At 36.1% G+C, this 19,158-nt stretch overlaps 1 protein-coding gene across 4 annotated transcripts; it reads right to left on the bottom strand.

Moving 5' to 3' along the window:
• Positions 1-239: 239 nt before the first annotated feature.
• On the bottom strand, positions 240-17,088 carry LOC147396442 (ARM repeat superfamily protein). 4 transcript variants are annotated; one of them, XM_086450771.1, is made up of 6 exons: positions 16,720-17,088; positions 10,501-10,784; positions 9,998-10,114; positions 8,051-9,898; positions 7,348-7,520; positions 240-620 (listed from the first exon to the last, which is right to left on the bottom strand). In XM_086450771.1, the coding sequence occupies exons 2-5, from the start codon at positions 10,777-10,779 to the stop codon at positions 7,455-7,457; spliced, it is 2,310 nt and encodes a 769-aa protein (XP_086306897.1). In that variant the 5' UTR covers positions 10,780-10,784; positions 16,720-17,088; the 3' UTR covers positions 240-620; positions 7,348-7,454. The 4 variants fall into 4 exon arrangements, with proteins under 4 accessions (XP_086306897.1, XP_086306894.1, XP_086306896.1 ...); XM_086450768.1 differs by lacking the exon at positions 16,720-17,088 and adding an exon at positions 16,668-16,700; XM_086450770.1 differs by lacking the exon at positions 16,720-17,088 and adding an exon at positions 16,471-16,625.
• Between the last annotated feature and the right edge of the window lie 2,070 nt (positions 17,089-19,158).

The raw sequence follows: 19,158 nt of genomic DNA, 5'->3' as shown, positions 1-19,158 counted from the left end.
CTACGATTACAAATTACCAGCTTAATTGGATTTGATATTTTATTGATTCAATTAAATTTTCAACATGTAAGAAACACATGCATGCGAGTGGATGACTCATGTTGTAGGCACGGGAATTGGTTAGTATATAATAAACTTTATAAATTGAGCGATTTGAACTCAATCCATGTGTTTTTGGATAGATTTGGATCCAAATATTGAAATCCAATAAAAATCTAATCTGATAAAAGACCCAAACAAAACCAATAATTATCAAATTGATTACAGATCCAATCCAATTCTTACGGGATTGGTCCCAGATACACCTCGATCTAATCCCAACCTGAAAATAATAAACTTAACCATAACAATTGCAATCAAATGAAAGGAATGGTGCGTCTCATCCCTACACATACACCATAGATTTACTTGGAACACAAACAGCTGCCTGTAAATATTGGCTAAAACTGGGAGGATAGCTGACACCACGAATCCTGGACGGTAGGCTCTTTTCTTCTCTCTGAAAATCAAATCAGCAAGCATTAAAGGAAGAAAGTATTTAACTGCGGTGCCAATGTGTCGGCTCCAGTTCGGGGACCTCTATGTCTTGATTTCATCACTTCTTGTACTGAGAGAGAATTCTGAAACCAAGATAATCAGTAATGGTACTCAAATATCAAAAGTTATAATAATAAAACATAAACAAATAAAAAATAAATTTAGCATCTTAGTTAGAATTATATTAATACAAGTATTTGAATCTGTTATGCATACCGTTGAAGCTCTAGCAGTTTCGGTTCCAATATTTTTAGTTGGATAAGTATAAGATTTCAATAAAACCAAAAGGGTAAAACAACATGCAAAGAAGTTGAGGAAACAGTTAAAATTGAGAGAATAATGTTAATCTCATTAATTAGTCCTAATTAGACTTTAAATGTATTACATAATCTAAGTAGAGGAAAAGACAAGAAAGGACACATATAGACTTATTTTAACACTCTCCCTCAAGTTGGTGCGTGAATATCAACAACGCCCAACTTGGACAGGACACCTTCAAAGGTGATTTTACTAACACCTTTAGTAAGAACATCAGCGAGTTGTTGAGATGTAGGAACAAAGGGAGTACAAATCCAGAAAAAATCTTTTCTCTAATGAAATGACGATCAACTTTGATATGCTTAGTTCTGTCATGTTGAACCAGATTTGCCGTTACGTTAATAGCTGATTTATTATCGCAATATAATAAGAATAGGACTGGCACAAGAAGACACAGGTCAGCTAATAAAATCTTGAGCCACAACAACTCACACATTCCAAGTATCATAGCTCTATATTCTGATTCAGTGCTCGACCGAGAAACCGCATCCTTCTTCTTACTGCGCTAAGTTACCAAGTTACCACCAACTTTAGTACAGTACCCAGAAGTAGAACATCTATCAGTCACTGAACCAGGATAATCTGCATCTGTCCATGCCTCAACATGAAAATGGTCATGATTACTGAATAAAATACATCGACCAGGACATCCCTTGAGATATCTAAGAATACAATAGACTATAGTAAGATGAGATATTCGAGGTGAGTACATAAACTGACTTACAACGATAACTGCATAAGCAATGTTTGGGCGAGTTATAGACAAATAGATCAATTTCCCCACAAGTCGCTGATACTGCCCAATATTTGACACACACTCCCCCTCAGAATCAGTCAACCTGTGATTCTGCTCAATATGAGTATCAGCGGGATGAGAACCAAACTGACCTGAGTCACTAAGTAAATCAAAGACATACTTTCGCTGAGAAATAAATATACCGGACTGCGACCACACAACCTCAATACCCAGAAAATAACGAAGATGCCCAAGGTCCTTAATCTCAAATTGACGGCCTAAGTTTTTACCTCAGAAATACCATCAACATCATCTCCAGTAAGAATAATATCATCAACATAAACAATCAGAGCAACAGTTTTACCCTGGGAATGACACCAGAAAAGGGTGTGATCAGCAAAACTCTGATGGAAATCAAACTGATGCATAACCTTAGTAAAGCGCTCAAACCATGCGCGAGGAGACTACTTCAAGCCATAAAGAAAACGGCGAAGACGACAGATATGTGTAGGAGAAGCAGGTGTAAGAAATCCAGGAGGTTGGACCATATAAACCTCTTTCTGGAGATTACCATTGAGAAACGCATTATTGACATCTAACTGATAGAGAGGCCAACCTCTAATAGCGACAACAGAAAGAAGAACACGAATGGTGGTCATTTTGGCAACCAGAGCGAATGTCTCCTAATAATCAATCCCATAAGTCTGAGCATACCCTTTGACCACCAGACGGGCCTTATAACGAGCAATAGAACCATCCGAATTATGCTTAAATGTAACAACCCTACGACATCCCACAACTTTTCTTCCAGGTGGGAGAGGAACAAGTTCCCAAGTCTGAGTCTTTTCAAGAGCATTCAACTCATCAATCATAGCTGCTCGCCTCTCAGGATGGACAATAGCATCTGCAACAGTAGTAGGAAGAGAAACAGCGGAAACAGAGGCAAGAAAACTCTCGATAGGAGGGTGAGAGTGTAGAATCAAAAATATAATTAGAAATAGGATAAGTACAAGTGCGTTTACCCTTACGAGTGGTAATATGACGATCATCATAGGGAACAGAAGGAGACTGATTTGGAGGCAAGGAGGCGAGTTGGTCTGACATAGAAGTAATGGTAGTATCGCATGGACGCCGAGAGTAAACCTGCAGAGGAGGAGGTGACGAACTGACAGGGGGTGGAGAAGAAGGAACTGGTAAGGGAAGAGGAAATGAAGCAGGAATGGGATCATCCGGGGAGTTTAGGGGAAACCACTCAGATTGAGTACTAATGGACCCATTGTAGTATGAGGTATACTCAAAGAAAGAAACATCCCGAGAAATAAATTTTCGTCAAGAAGGAGGATGGTAACACCAGTAGCCTTTCTAAGTAGAGGAATAACCCAAAAAAATACATTTTACAGACTTAGGGTCAAGTTTAGTACGAGTTTGGTCAAAAATTTGAACAAAACATACACATCCAAACACACGTGGAGAAAAGGGAAACAGGGGACGATCCTAATAGAGTTGAGAAAGGGGCGTGGCAAACTGAAGAACCCAAGAGGAGGTTCGATTAATAAGATAAACAGCAGTAAGAATGGCATCGGCCCAATAAGATTAGGACACGTTCATACCAATAGAAATAGTACGAGTTAACTCTAGAATATAACGATTTTTCCTTTCTGAACGACCATTATGCTGAGGGGTCTTAACATTAGACATTTGATACTCAATGCCAGAATCTAAACAAAGTTTTAATACCTCACTATAGGTGTACTTAGTACCATGATCAGAACGGAAGATCTTAATGGTACGACCAAACTAGGTATGAACCTTAACAAGAAATTGCTTAAAGATCCCACAAACTTCACTCGTGTTTCATAAGATAGACCCAAGCAGTATGACTGTGGTCATCAATGAATAAGACAAAATAACGAAAATCAAGAGTGGATGGGAACGGAGAAGGACCCCACACATCAGAATGAATTAGGTCAAATAAAGCAGGTACAGTAGTATGCATACTAACAAGATCAGAGGAACGCACATGTTTAGCTAATTGACAAGTTTCACAAGAAAAATCAAGTAAATTGTTATTATTAAATAAAGTAGGGAACATGTGTTTCAAATATCCAAAAGAAATGTGGCCCTACTCGTAAGTGCCAACGCATTATAAGAGCCTTATTAGATTGATTATTACTACTAATCTGGGAAGTAGAATGGGTGCTAGGTAAACTAGGAACGTCTAAGAGATATAGTCCATTCACTTCACGTCCAGTGCCAATCGTCCTCTTCGACCCCAGATCCTGAAAAATACAATGAGAGGGATAAAAAATTACACTGCAATTCAAATTTTTGGTAATGTTACTAACAGATATAAGATTAGTAGTAAGTTGAAGAACATGCAATGTGTTAGTCAAGGATAACGAACATGTAACAGGAAAATGACCTTGACCAGCTATAGAGGACAAACAACTATCAGTAAGGCGAAACTTGCGATGGCCAGAACAAATACTATGAGTTTTGAATAGGGAGGACGTACCGATCATGTTATCGGAGGCACCAAAATCAATGATCTATGGTAAAGAAGTGGTGGAAATACTGTGTGCAGATGCAAAAGTACCTGAGTGAGCGAATGTAGAGACCGACTGAGATGAAGTCTCCATCTGATTGAAGAATTTCCTGAACTTGTCAAGCTCAGCCTGGGATAAAGATACCAACTCTGATGAAGATGTAGTAGCTGAAGGAGGTGTTGTATCAGTAATCGACTGAGAAACTACATGAGCTATCGTTGAGACTGTTGACATTGCTGGTTAGGATGACCATGAAGTGCATAACATCGAACCTTCACATGACCCAACTTTCCACAATGATCACACTTATGTCGCTGACAGGTAGGCATAGACCCACTGGGGGGTTGTGTTGAAGAAGATAGACAAGCAAGCATAGCGGAGTGATCTCCCACAGAATGAGGTAGAACAACCACGTGACGACTCTCATCAACTAAGGCATACGAATATGCGGTCTGTAGGGATGGAAAAGGATCCATACCCAATAAATGAACTCTTGCATACTCAAACTCATCCCGAAGACCAGTTAGGAACTAAAAAACCCGATTTTTATCCAGAATCGACGAATATAATGTCTCATCAAGAGGATCCTTTCAAGCATAGAACGAGGAATAGAAAGTCAGCTCTTCCCATCGAGCACGTAGCTGTAATATATAGGTGGTAACTGAAGAGTCTCCTTGTGAAAGACGAGAAATCTCACGCTCCAAGTTGAAAATTCTGACGCTGTTCTGACGTTGCGAGTAAATGCTCTTTGCGGAATCCTATATCTGTTTTGCTGTCGAGGAAAACATAAAACCAGCCGCAATGTGTGGTTGCATAGAAGTAACTAGCCAAGAACGGACCATAGAATCATTAGCAAACCAATGGAAGTAAGAACTATCGGTCTGTGCAGGTTGTTTGTCCGCCCCTGTGAGGTAACCGATCTTCCCTTTTCCACCAATGAACATTTCAATTGATCGTGCCCAAAGGAGATAATTAGGACCATCTAATTTTACTATAGTAATTTGAATACCGGGAAAGTCGGTTGAGTGAGAAGGAAGATCACTCGATCCATTACTTTTACTAGTGATGGAGGAGGAAGATGTCTCAGAGGCCATCAAATAATCCGAGTACTTTGGTTGGAAGAGAGTTCAAGTAAGATGAGGACACGACTCCCTAGGATAAAGTGACCGCAACACCCTAAAGGTGACAATACACAATCGAGAAAAAAAATGTGAGAGTTGATTAAACACTGATGTGGGTTACCCGAGCAATCATTCTCGCAAGCGTAGAGACCCAGGGAGTAAAACTGCTGTTAAAACAGCCCCAAACAACACCTTGCTATAATCACATGCCTCCGTATGCATTCAAAATAACTGCTGCCACCCTCATATAACTCTTACGATGATCGAAATATAAAAAATATTCACCTGCTGTGATTTCCAAGACTTCTAATAGCAATCTACTGTGTCGTACAGGGTATGGTAGTCATCTACTGGTGTTACCTGCTGAAAGTTAATCACCTGCTGTGATAAAGAAGAACAAACAGCCACCCACTACTGTCGCAGAGGGCAGAGAATCACTTGCTATGATAAAAAACAACCCAGATAGCCACCCACTAGTGTCGCACAAGGCAGTGCAGCCACTTAAAGGTGTCGCCTACTCAAAATCAAGCACCTGTTGTGATCACAAGGCTCAAACAGCCACCTATTAACTTCGTACGAGGCAGAGCAACCACCCACTGGTGTTGCCTGCTAAGAACCTGTCATATATTGTGATCGCAGGAGTTGAAACAACAAATTTTGGGTGTTGCAGAGCAGAGCTCATACAAAGTCATTTTGGGTGTCGCAATTCTTAAACAGCATCACTGTTGTGAATACAGCCTGATCGCAGGCTCTGAACGGATGTTAACTCCTTATCGTATGATGCGATTAGGGTGTATCCTGATGGAGAACCCCTGTAGGGTGATATGAATGGAAGACGAGAAGTTTAGGGTTGTTATAACGAAGTAGATCGATGGAGTTTGTCGCAGAAGCAGGAGTTCGATGGAGGTAGAGAGAGAGGCTCTGATACCAAGTTAAAATTGAGAGAATAATGTTAATCTCATTGATTAGCCTTAATTAGGTTTTAAATGTATTACATAATCTAAGTAGAGGAAAAGACAAGAAAGGACAAATATAGACTTATTTTAATAGAAACCTTCCAATAAAAAGAAAAATATATAAATGCAAACAATAAGTAACCTCTTACTACATCTAGTCAATATTCAATGATTCCCCACCTAAAAATGAGATCCTAAAAGAAGAAACCTTCAAATTCGTTACATAACTTACACATACACAAAAAAGAAAAAAAAATATATATATATATATATCGGATGATAACTTCACCACTCATTAGACCATTTCCTTTAAAACCCATGTGTTCCTCTCATTCCAGATGCCCAAAACATTAAGAATGGAAGAAAAATTTACAAAATTCTCTTACATGATTGAAAAGAAGAGATCCAAATTCAGAAGATTACGGAGATGTCAGAAAGGGTGATACCAAATGCACTATTACCAAGGAAACTTTGTATATACATCAAGAAAAGGGAGTGTCGTCGACACGTAGGGGTGGTGTCAAGTCATGGGTGTCCCAACTCCTGATGTACAAGTCTCACGTGGCAGGCAAACCAACCTTTTTCTTCACGCATGTGTCATTAAAAAGTTTCTAGGTAAAATATGATCCTTGTATCAGTCTATCAGTAACAATCTTTGGACTAAACGCCCTCGGTAAAGTTCATTAAAATTAATTGATCTATCCTGTTATAAAATTTCATGAACCAACAGCAATGGTAAGAAAAATATTGAAATCCAATGAATAGAATCTAAATCGATGCTAAGTATCAAGATTCAAGAATAAATTGTGTGTGAATGGAAGAGAGACCCAATGTTCCACTAAAACTAGAATAATAGAAAAACTGTACTATTTATTCTACAACAAATTACGAAGAGAGTTTACAGCATGTACACAGATATCTGCGAAACAAGATACAGTTGGCACACCACACCATAATGACTTCACTTCGAACTACCAACTAAGAGACAAATAGCCCAAATTTGCTACTCAAGTCATCTATTATCTGTGTGCATTTGTACAAGTCACACTGCCAACAAACCGAATTAACAAAAACGTATATTTGATAATGTATTGTAAGAGTATTTTGTCAGAGGCAGAAATAGAGCATCTTACATTGAATTGAAGAAACAACTGTGGTGATCATGCTGTACTAAGAAATACCAAACCTATTAGAACATCAAACTTGCACGCGAAATACCAAAATTTCAATCATCCCTAAATCATGATTTTGCTTTCCAGAGGGCTCCCTCTCTCTGGTTTCGAAAATGACTAAGAATCTGCTGTGCCTGCATACATATATAAAAAAATTAAAAAAATCATTCTTTCACTTTCCCATCTCTCTCAATCCCTCAATCTCCAAAATCACATATTGCTTTGAGCATGTAGTTTGTTTTAATAACTCAAATACATATATGGAAAAGCATGAAACCATGGAAACCCGTACAAGAACCAATGAATTATAATATTAAAAAATAGATGGTAAAGCATGGTTTTAAATCTCGCCCAAGTCAACCGGGATTTTGTATATTTTAATGAAAATAATTATTATTTGTTTAGAATTTAAACATTTATTATTTAAATAAAACATGATTTAACAAAAATAAAATCTACTAATCTACCTTATTTTCTGAAAAAGTTTATAATTATTTTCATATACATAAACTGAATTAAGTGGTTTATTTCTTGTGGGATGAGTTGACTCGTCCAAGACAACTCGGTCTCGTCCATGGATGAGACAAGACCTCAAACCGAGATTGAAACCATTGGTAAAGGTTCATGTTTATGTAGATACGATTAGTTTCGATTAGAAATAGACCTTCTCTTTCGCTCTTGGTGTACCAGACTGAGACAATGCGACGAGAGGTGGCACAGCTCCTTCTTGCAGAACTAGGCTACAGAACTTGTGACTATTAATGCATAATTGCAATAAGATGGAGGCTGCATTTTCTTTCCCCCTCTGGGACCCGGTTTCGACAACTTCGACTAGTAATGGGATGCCACCTTCACGAGTTATCGCTGATCGCCCCTCGGGAATAGTCGACAGGTTAGCAAGAAGTGCCACAGCCTTGTCAACCATTCCCGTGTCAGGGTCCATCAGTTCAATGAGGTACTTAATAGCCCCAGCTTGGACTATACGTGCCTTGTTCTCGTGAAAGATTGATAAGTTGAACAAGGCTGTGGCAGCATCTTTCTTCCCTCTGAGGGACCCAAAGCCTAGAAGATCAACCAATGCCTTAACAGCACCAGAACGACCAATCTTAATCTTGTATTCTTCCAATACAGAGAGGCTGAATAGTGTAGCCGCAGAGTTCTCTTTGGCCCCAGCATTTCCCGACTTAAGAACATGGATAAGTGGTTCTACTGCTCCTGCTTCAGCAATTCTGGCCTTATTGTCGTCATTGATAGATAGGTTTAAGAGGGCCGTGACAGCATGCTCTTGGGTTACTTTCATGACTGAATATAGCAATGAGACGAGTGGTGCAATAGCCCCACATTGAGCAATAATAATGCGGTTCTCCATATTGTGCTTCGTAAGAAGTCGAAGCTCCGCTGCAGCTTCTGTTTGTGCTTCATTAGATTTACTATTTAGATCCTCTACAAGTTTCTTGACATGGGAAGAAGTTGTTAAATCATTGGACCCAGAGTCTGAAAATGGAAGAGAGAGGCTTCTGCGATGGTTACCACTCCCATTAATCTCAGCCACTGCTCCTGTTTTGGAGAGCCATGGAGAAAGCTTTGAATCTTTAATTGAAGGAGAAGAAATCATTGGACACTCATTAGGAGGATCTGCTGTGAATGCTGTAGGCGGCGGCATGTATTCGATGCTTGAAATGGCACTTGAGGCTGATTCACTCCGACTGTGAATATATGACTGTTCTGGGGATGATTGGTCATGCTCTGGAGTAGTCATTCTTCTTTGTTCTCCTATGTTGACGTCATCCCCACCACCATATTTTGATGAAACTTCAACAACCCTTTGTTTTTGAGAGCCATTTCCAACATCTACAGAGGACCTTGAAGTGGAATTGCTTCTGTTTAGAGAATCACGGAAACTATCTGCACGAATGAAATCACGTGGAGAAACATACGGTGAGATATTATTGCTGTTAGCGGTGGTTTCAAAAAAGCTTATATTGTTATCCTCACACCAATTAGCAATTAGAGCCTTGACTGTGTAATTGGGAATAAGATTTGTATGAGCAAGAGTTTGGCGCGTTTGGGGGCAAATAGTCAGACCATGATCAATCCATTTCTGAATGAAAGCTCTCTCATAGGTTTGTCCGGATGCCACAATTACAGGGTCCACCATCAAGCCTAATGATAATGGGCAGAGGAAGTACGGAGGGATGGGTAGACCATTTATGGCCCCAAATTGAGGAGCAAATTTAGCCATGCAACCACGAATATGTGAAGTCAAATCTACAATTTGATCGATGAGGTCCAATTCCCCATTCTTCTTCTTGAATTGGGTCATTGCTTTCTCCTTTTCCAATGCCACATTCTCCATCAATAACTCCTGATTAGATGTCAATCCAAGTGATTCAATCATTTTTATAAGATGATTCGTGTGAGGGATTTGATTTTCCCTTTGTTCTCTCAGAGCCTCTTCTATGATTTCTGATATTCTCTCTTGTTCTAAACATTGAAGATCCTGCATACAGTGCTGAAAACAATTCACCAAGAAAGATATTTTAGTAAATAACCCATTTAATACAAGTAAAATATGAGACTGAAGAAACAAAGAATTCCCGATTTTAAGTACCTGAACAGAAGCTAAATGTGAAGTAAATGGAGACGATTGTAGCAATCTGCACAATATCTGACAAATTTCCACTGAAGAACCCTGGACCTTCATTGCCAATGGCTCACTCTGTAGGACCTGGAGATCAAAGAACAATTCTTTTTTCTTTTTCTTTTTTTACAATATGTGATCATTTCAAATGCCAATTCATTCAAAATATAAGTGTGCATATAAGGGATCCAAACATGCCAAGTTTTTGGAACTCACATATTAAGTTTCCCTGAGCCCATCTGAAAAATGTTAGATACTAAAACCTTGACTTTTTGCTATATCCCACAATTTCTATTGGAATTTTAGTTTTTCAAGAAATTAAATCATCATCAGTGAAGCCTTATACCAAAAGATAAATAAATAAATAAAAACTTGTAGGAAGCTAATGCAAGTCCACAGAGAAGAAAAATGTTTGATCATAAAACTTTGAGAGGTATCCAACAAATGTTAAAGTTAATAATAATAACACTCACACTGTGGATCTTGCTCATCTTTGGACTCCACTTCTCCATCAAATCTCTAGCCTCGTTAACAACCACATCCAATTCCTCAATTTCTCTTACTAGCAGTTCATCCAAAAGTATTTGGGAATCAATAACTTCATCGAGCACCGGCTTCAGAAGCTTCAATAAACCCACCATAATTTTGTAATCCTTCTGCATGGGCATGGTAGTTTTGACACTCTGGCATGCAACTAGATGAATGAAACGAGAAATGCTGTTGACCAGACATCTTAAATGTTGTGCATCCATCAGACCTGTTTCCACAAAAGTAAAACATATTATTAGCAATAAGCCTTTAAATTCAAAAGGAGTCTTCAACCACTGCAACACCTTGACAACAACTAGTTTATCCCTACATGTTAAAGTAGATCTTCACATTTCACAGGATTTTCTTTGTACTTTTATTCTTCTAGCCCAATCAAAGGCCTAATCTTTACTATTATAATGAGAAAAGGTGGAGTAGAAGTGGTTTGACACCAAATTTTGGATCCCACAGATACCCCCCTCTTTACATTTAAACCTAATATAACTAGGGTAATTTTGGTCAAAAACGAAGAAAATTGCCACCCACAACCCTAAAATCGCATTAGTTAATTTTCTAAATTACAAAAACTATCTTTCTTTTTCTTTACAATGTAATATTTAAAAACCCATTAATCAAAATTTTAAATTACATTCAGCTCTTTTTGATACATTTGCGTTTGCACATACCTCCTAGTTAAACTAATGAAAGATGCTAAATATAGTAAGGAGTCCTGCTAACTTTTCCTGGATTACTTATAAAATAACTCATTAATTGTTTTTTAGAGTTGCTATTGTAATCACCTGAAAATTCAACTCATATCTCAAGGAAAATTTAAAGTTATGATTCCTCAAAATTTTGAATTTATGTAGTGGATTAAAGTACGAATTTTTATTTACAAACTTTTGAGGAAATTTAACATTACCATTAGATCCAAAACAGTAGAAAAACATACTTGAGCCTGTAAGCACACATCAATCGAAGTTCAAAGGAAAAAAATTAAGAAATCATCAATTTACGTGTCAAATATCTAACTAAAGTGGATACAATTTGATGGAGTCAGAATTTTGGAAATTACAAGACACCAATAGGTTCATATCGAAAAATCACCCAAAATGGACTATTAGTTCGTTAAAAATGGAACTTGGGACATAGACTTTTTAAAACAAAAATAAACAAATAATAAAATGACCTTTACAAACTTAAGTCAATTTACAAAATTTTACATCTCTTATAATCTTTTCTTTCTAAAAAGAGACCCTAGAGAAAACCCTAACCTCTTTTCACCTTCTACCTCAATTTTCACCTACTTAGAGGGTCCCATTAGGATTCGGCGAAGAAGAGAGAAGTGATCGGCTCCTTGCAAGCTTCGAGGGGAACCGAAGAACTAAAGTTTTCAGCAATTTTCGAGAGGCAACTTTCAGCTCAATTCGATCCATAGAGGATTTCGTGGCTTTTGAAGGCTTGGATCAAAGACAAGGAAGTCCTAGATCTTCCTAATAGTCGTAGATTTCATGTATCGAAATTTTCGATCCAAATATTTAATATTTTTATTAAAAATACAATATCCTTACAAAGATCATGTTCATGTTGTTAGATGTTTTAGTGTTGGATCTATGTTTTTAAAAAATAAATTTTGAACTTGGTTAAAGAAAAATCAAATTTGGAATAAAAAAAATCGCAATTTTCTTAAAACTGTTCGTGTTGGACGTGGGTTCTATCGGTGCCACCGACAGAAACCCCATTTTTGACCATTTTTCGTAAGTTTCTTTAAAACAATTTCATTAAATGGTTTTTGGGTGTTTTAAATTTAGTGAAAACATTACTTTTAGCTCTTCCAAAAGCGTATACAAGTTTTGATTGAACTTGAGAGATAAAGTGATTTAAGTGATAAAAAATTTGAGGGATCGCATTGTAAGTGCGATGTCCTATGTTTCATAAATGAGTATAGATTCTCGTTGAGTGTGTGTGTGTGTTGGCGAGTGGATATCTAGGGCTAACCTTTACTTTCTGTTATCGCGAGGTGATGTTGCATGTTTATTTAAATTATGTTATTGCGAGGCGATGTGTATTGTTGTATATTTTTACCAGGTTGGGCCGTTGCATGGTAGGAAACTAAATATCCATTCCACACACTTGTTTATTATTTTTCCAGTTTGTTTTCAAAATGAAAAGTATGCAAATATGTATATATTTTGGGATTTGTAAAAGAATCTGTGAATGCCTGAAGGAATAGTTTGTCATGTCATTTTTGGAGTGCCATATAATCGTAGGATGTACGGTTGGGATGGTAAACTCCTATGTAGTATGGGATGCATAGGAGAGTAGCATCACAATTGAGATTCGAGAGATTCCGTTCTCTTTTTACCAGTGAACTTTGTGATGTAACGGTAGTTTGTGGAAATGAGAGATGTTTTTCAGGAATCATATGTTTGCCTGATAGACTTAGATAAAGATGGGCTAATTAGTGATCATTACCAATCTAGAGTAGTCGAACGTATTCACACTTCGTGAAAAGACCTGTACCTTATGCTTACAATCAACAGTCAACCTGAGCCGGATAAATGGTTACTCAAATGTGGTAAGTATAGCACCGGCCACAAAATCAGGAATTAACGATGGGGTTCCACACCGGTGAGGTTTGGAACAAATTCAGATCCTGACTAGGAGGTATCCAGTTGTGATTCTCAATGCTCTTATCAACTACACTACCACTGCTTGTATTTAGATCTTTTAGATATGCATTATTAAATTCAGTTGGAATTATTTGCAAAATGTCTAAATAATGTTTCACTTATATTTCCAACATGATTGTACAGTTTTACTCTTATTTACACTGAAAAACTTGCATATGTTTCAATGCTTTAGAATGATTTTCAAATCCATATTTAAGAGACTGTTAGTTTGAGATAGTTGTTTTCTTGTTGGGTAACTCCCCATTACTCATCCTACCATTTCAGTTGCAGATCCTCCCCTTAATCGAGGAGCACTTAGAGGAGCCACCAGAGGAGTTCCAACTTGTAGGACATAAAGACAATCAGAGTCCACTTCCAAGCGAGTATTGGAACTACTTCTATTAGTTCAGTTACCAGTATAGATGTTAAGAGTCTTTTGCTTCATTTTTTTTTTTATATTTTGAGTATGAGAGTAGGATTTTGATGTTAGTGTGAGGATTCTCGTGTGTCAGCAATGTTATGCCTATACTTTCTACTATTATATTTTGAGCTTTAATATTTGAGTACTCATGCACTCAGGTATTTTGTAGGTTACTGTCACATTTATAGTTCAGATTTTTTCTATGTTTCCGCTACTATATTATTATTTTATCATTGAGTTATTTACTTATGATATTATCATCTTTGGGAGTTTCATTTTAGTGCTTTGAACTCTAGCATAGAACCATGGATATTCGTGTTAGAATTGGGGGGCACTACAGCTATTGACACCCAAGCTTTTACTTATTACACCCCAATTAAAAATAAAGAAAATAAATGAATGGTAAAGAATAGGTAAAAGTTGGGGTGCCAACAGAAGCTCTCTCATTTTTTTTGCTAGATTTCTATTTTTCAGGTTTAGGATAATCATCATTGTAAACAACTACTAAAATTGTTTGACCGAGTGTTACATTGTAGAGATTATTATTTGAGCCAAACCTTTGTAATGTTTGAAGTGTGAGCTTTAATCTTTAATTGGGGTGTGATAAATAATTTAAGAAATTGGGGTTGTACTAAGCAAAAGTTGGAGGGCTAATAGCAGCTCTCTTATTTTTTATGATAAATGTAGATTCCATTAACAGAAACAAAGAAAACAAAAGGAGGTCAAGGTCACCTACCTATAGAACAACAAAAACAAAATAAAATAGGCCCCATAACTCTTTAAAGAGTTTGCTAAAAAAGAAAGTAAGGCCTAAAATGCTGATGTTGAGCTTGTTGATGGAACTCTCCTTACCCATCAAAAACACACTTTGTTCTCTCATTCTAGATGCCCCAATAAACTGCAAACAAGCGCCTACTGGTTTTTCAGAAGTTATATGATAGGGTGATCCTCACTCTCTTGATTTCTATTTATAGCCATAGTGTAAGCTTTCAACAAGATACTATGTAAGGTGGTCAATGGGAGAGTGGAATCTGGCTTCAGAGCTAGCCAGGTTCAACCCAAAATTTCACCACTTTTTTGACAAGTGTAAACTTGTTTGAGAACCAAATGCAAAGAACTAGGAGGTCAAGATTGCCATTCTGGAAACAACTAAAAAGCTGGGAAAAAAAAAAGGAAACAAGAATCTCCAACCATACTGCAGCAAAATACATAAACCACCTAACCACTAGTCATTCCTCTGGACCACCTCTCCAACTTGAGGATAATATCCTCAAATAACAATTCCCTTCAGCTTCTTGAACAACTTAGACTATAAGAATAGGTATGCTTTGGTAGTCATGACCAGAAGTTGGATATCTTCCTCCTTACCCTGAAAAACTTAACTATTTTGCTCCTCCAATGACCCAACATGCCACAATTCTCCCCAATGACATGGATCTAGAAGAAAAGTTCAAATAAAACCAACTTTGGAAAATATTCATCATAGAGAGTGGCATTGTCCAATAAAATACCAAATTGGCAAATAAAAGAACTTCACACTAAACTAGCAAAATCACAATGTATGTATGTTTTGAAAGAAATACTGATGCATATTCATACATGTAGGGTATATTCTATTAGTACTTTTAATTTTCACTTTTCCAAAGGGTAAAAAAGCCAGAGATCACATTGGGTTGAAAAAAACAAAGAAAAGAAAAGAAAAATCTTCATCTTCTATTTAAAAAGGGGAATTTTAAATTTTAGTTTGTGGGTTTAAACCTGAGAGAAGGGGGTGAGGAGAAGGGAACTAGAACTTTATAATGCCATAAAATGCAATGTTTCAAGGTACACCATGTTTGTTTTGAAAATGTAAAGAAGTATGCCACTCAACTCTAACTTTTATTTAATCACTTAATTTTTTTTCTCAAATTTACTTAAATAACAAGTTTTATAAATATAATGTTTACAAACATTTGTAAAATGTATTGATATGTTTTGATTCAGTTTCAGTTTTCTGAATTTCAGAAACACCCAAAGAAACTGGCATTCTAAAACTTGGCTACAACAAGCAATGATTACTGTATGGTTCCTCTTGACCTTTTAATTTCTTTTATAAATTTTGGATAAATAAGGGGTTTTCCTGATACAATCCAATAGAATATAAGAATATTTTATCACCAACTTTTGTTCTAGTGGAAGTTAAAATTGAGATCCAGATTCCTTGGAACACAACACTGCTCAAGGTATAATTTCTCACACAAAATAAAACAAACCTTAGAAGAAATAGCAACCAACTTGTAAATGAGGCTTCACAACCATATGAATCGTGACATAAATTTAAAAAGAAAAAAAAGGCATACTTTCTCCTCGAGCAGAGTTTACTAAGATTTGAAAGTTGATCTTAGATACATAGCAAATTTATCAAAAAATTAGATCTACAACGCCACAACCTCTGGACATTGATTAGATCTTTCTCAACATCATTGGTTAGATCTCTTCCTAATTAAAAGAATTGGTTTTGCAATGAAATCATGACCACAAACACAAACCAAACAATCAACCTGACAATATTTAACCTTAATTATTATATATCAAAATGACTGACCAAGTGCAACAATAAGTAGGTTCCTGTCCAAGCTTTTCAACATGAAATTTCACTAAAATTATAAAACCCAGCTGAGATTTTCTTATTAAAATCATACCAAACCAACAATTTAATGAAAATTTCAAGATTCTACCCTTTATTTTTTGCAATTATAGAATTGAACTTCTACATAAACCCTTACAGCTATTATGGATGAATTCTCTTCATTAATTTGAAAACTTGAACTTTCAGAACCTACCCATATTGCAAAATCATCTAAACATAATATTTTAAGATTCCCACTCCCCTTTTATGCATCTAAAGCTTCAAATTTGCTCGAAAAAAAAAACCCAAATAAAATTTTACAGCTTAAATTTACAAGAACACAAAGAAAAACATTTCATCTCCTAAACATCTGACAAATCCATGAAAAATAAAAAAACATAAATATCTTACAAAATTTCATCCCTCCGCACACACAAACACACAAAAAACAAAAACAAAATACCTGTATTGCTTTGGGTTAATCTTGTGGATGAAAAGAACAACGGATAATGATGGAATCCAAAAACCAGTGGTTTTAAGCTGCAAATCTATGGGCTGATTACTGTGCATCAGCCTAAACAAACTCCTCAAGCTCTTCTGTTAACCTTTTTGCCCAGTTTTCCTATCAGGCCTCCGAGAGAGAGACAGAGAATAAAGCAGAAAATTGTGAAATGGTGGGTCCCTTTTTAATTGTAGATTTGTTGGGGATTCAGGTGAAATTAATAACAAATTCTTCAGGGATATATAGAAAGATTGAGATGAACTTATAATCAGATTATCTAATCAGATGAAAAAAAAAAAAAAGACGGCTTTTTTTTTTGTGTTGATATTTAACTGTGATGAATCATAGCTTTATTATCTATATATCAAGATTCAAGGTACTCTGAAAATATACCAATTCTTCATGAGACCAAAATAACCTTCTTAAAGTGGTTATAAGCTGCAACTTCACCCTATCAATGACTTTCTAATTTGGTCATTATGACTAAAAACGGCATAATCTACACTTTGGAGTTTGGACTATTAGGTACTTTAGGCAAACACCTCCATGTTTTGGTGAATCTTTGAATACCCCTATGTTTTCAAACTAATTTCATACCCTCATGACCTTTCGTCTTTTCTCATAAATTAATTTAAATGATCTAAATGCTCTCAACTTACTTCAACTCTAGAGAAAAATCCTTAATCATTTCTTTTTTCTCAAAACTACTCATTTCCAACTCTAAGATTCTTTTTACTTCAACCTTCAAATATCTTAGTGAAATGGGATTTTCTTGAAAGTTGAAAATAATCGAATTTTGACTAGGAAATTAAGATTTCTTTTTTCTTAACAAAATGTTTAGGTAAGGATGAAAATGATAAATTGAAGAAAGGTTCAATAGATTAAAAGAAATTTATCATTTATGTTGAAGAGCTTGAAGACGGAATTAGAAATAACAAAGGTCTTTTTGTTAGAGATTGAAGATGTGGGTATTTAAGTCATTTAGAAATAACAAAGGTCTTGTAGAAAAGTCATTTTTCGAGAAAACGATTTCCCTCTACCACAATCATATTGCATTTATTTTTGTTTTTATACATAGGGAAAAAAATCTTAGACCCCAAAAAAAAAAACTGCAAGTGACATAACTTACCAGCTCCCAATATCTTCTCATGACCACTTTTCTGGATTCAAACCACCCATGTATTTGATTGCATATGTGAAGAGTTTTATTTCAACTTTCAAGAGTGGTGTGTCTGTGTGTGTGTTTTCTGGCCGATATCTCTTATGTCACCATCCCAACAACAAAGATCATCCAAAAAATTAAATTACTTAAAATATATGTTGGAAGTGGGAAGCCGGTTTGAGCCGCTCCTTGTTTTTTGGTTTCATGTAGAAGCGAAACTGATTTCACTTTTTTTTTTTCAAATGATTAGATGAACTCAAAAAGTGTTTTTGAGCATCAAAAGTGATTTTTGAACACATTTTTAAATGGTACCAGGATGTTATGAGATTAGCAAACCAAAACCCCAGTTGACTTGTTAGGATTTAAATTATGATGTGTGGGATAATGATCTGTTTTGAGCTAATCTTGTTCCTATATTCAATTATGTCGAAAGCAACACTTGATTATAGAAATATTTTTTTCTTTTTTTTTTCTTTTTGGGTATAGTGGGGAAATCCAAAGTCTAGGCTCAACCCGATTGTTGATACCAATTCATTTTAATTAATGTTTCTAAGTTACAAAATATCTTAGATTTATTATTACATTAAAAATAATTTATTTATAATTACATAAAATAATATTTTTATTTTAAAAACTCTCTTTATAATTAACAAAAGTGTATGACAAGAATCCATAATTTTGAGGAAATGTTACCTTGACACCATGCAGATAGCACGTGTCCCTTTCCATTATAACTATTTGTTATTCAAGATCCAAGATCCAAGATCGTGTTGAAGTATGGCTCAAAAACTATTAGGCCCAATCCAAGTATGTGTGTAGTTTTTAATCGGTCTAAGGTAATTTGGGTTGGGTTTGTAACTTATATACGTGACCCACTTTATGGTACTTCTAAAAGGATGAGGTTTTATTTTCTTTTGTAAGAAATCTAACTCCAAGTCTAAGTCTTTTGTAGAGAAAGAGAGAAAACCCAATAAATGAGAGGTTGAGAAATTTGAAAAGCTTAAGATCTAGAAGAAGGTGAAGCTAATTGATAGAGGTGACTCCTTGTATTGATTTACCTCGTTTTCTTCATAGTGAAATTGAGTTTCAACGTTCATACCTCCATGGACGTAGCCTTTGGGTCAACCACGTAAAATCTCATATTGTAGGTGTTGTGTTTGTAGAAGGAAATAATTGTGCAATTATCTAAGCCATACACATGTCTAAGCCGATTAAGTGGTACCACGCACAGGTCAATA

Source organism: Akebia trifoliata, chromosome 8 (genome assembly GCF_017979445.1).
Source record: "Akebia trifoliata isolate Shusen 1 chromosome 8, ASM1797944v1, whole genome shotgun sequence".
In the NCBI taxonomy this organism is placed as follows: domain Eukaryota; kingdom Viridiplantae; phylum Streptophyta; class Magnoliopsida; order Ranunculales; family Lardizabalaceae; genus Akebia; species Akebia trifoliata.
This window is presented reverse-complemented; position numbering and strand designations above follow the sequence as displayed.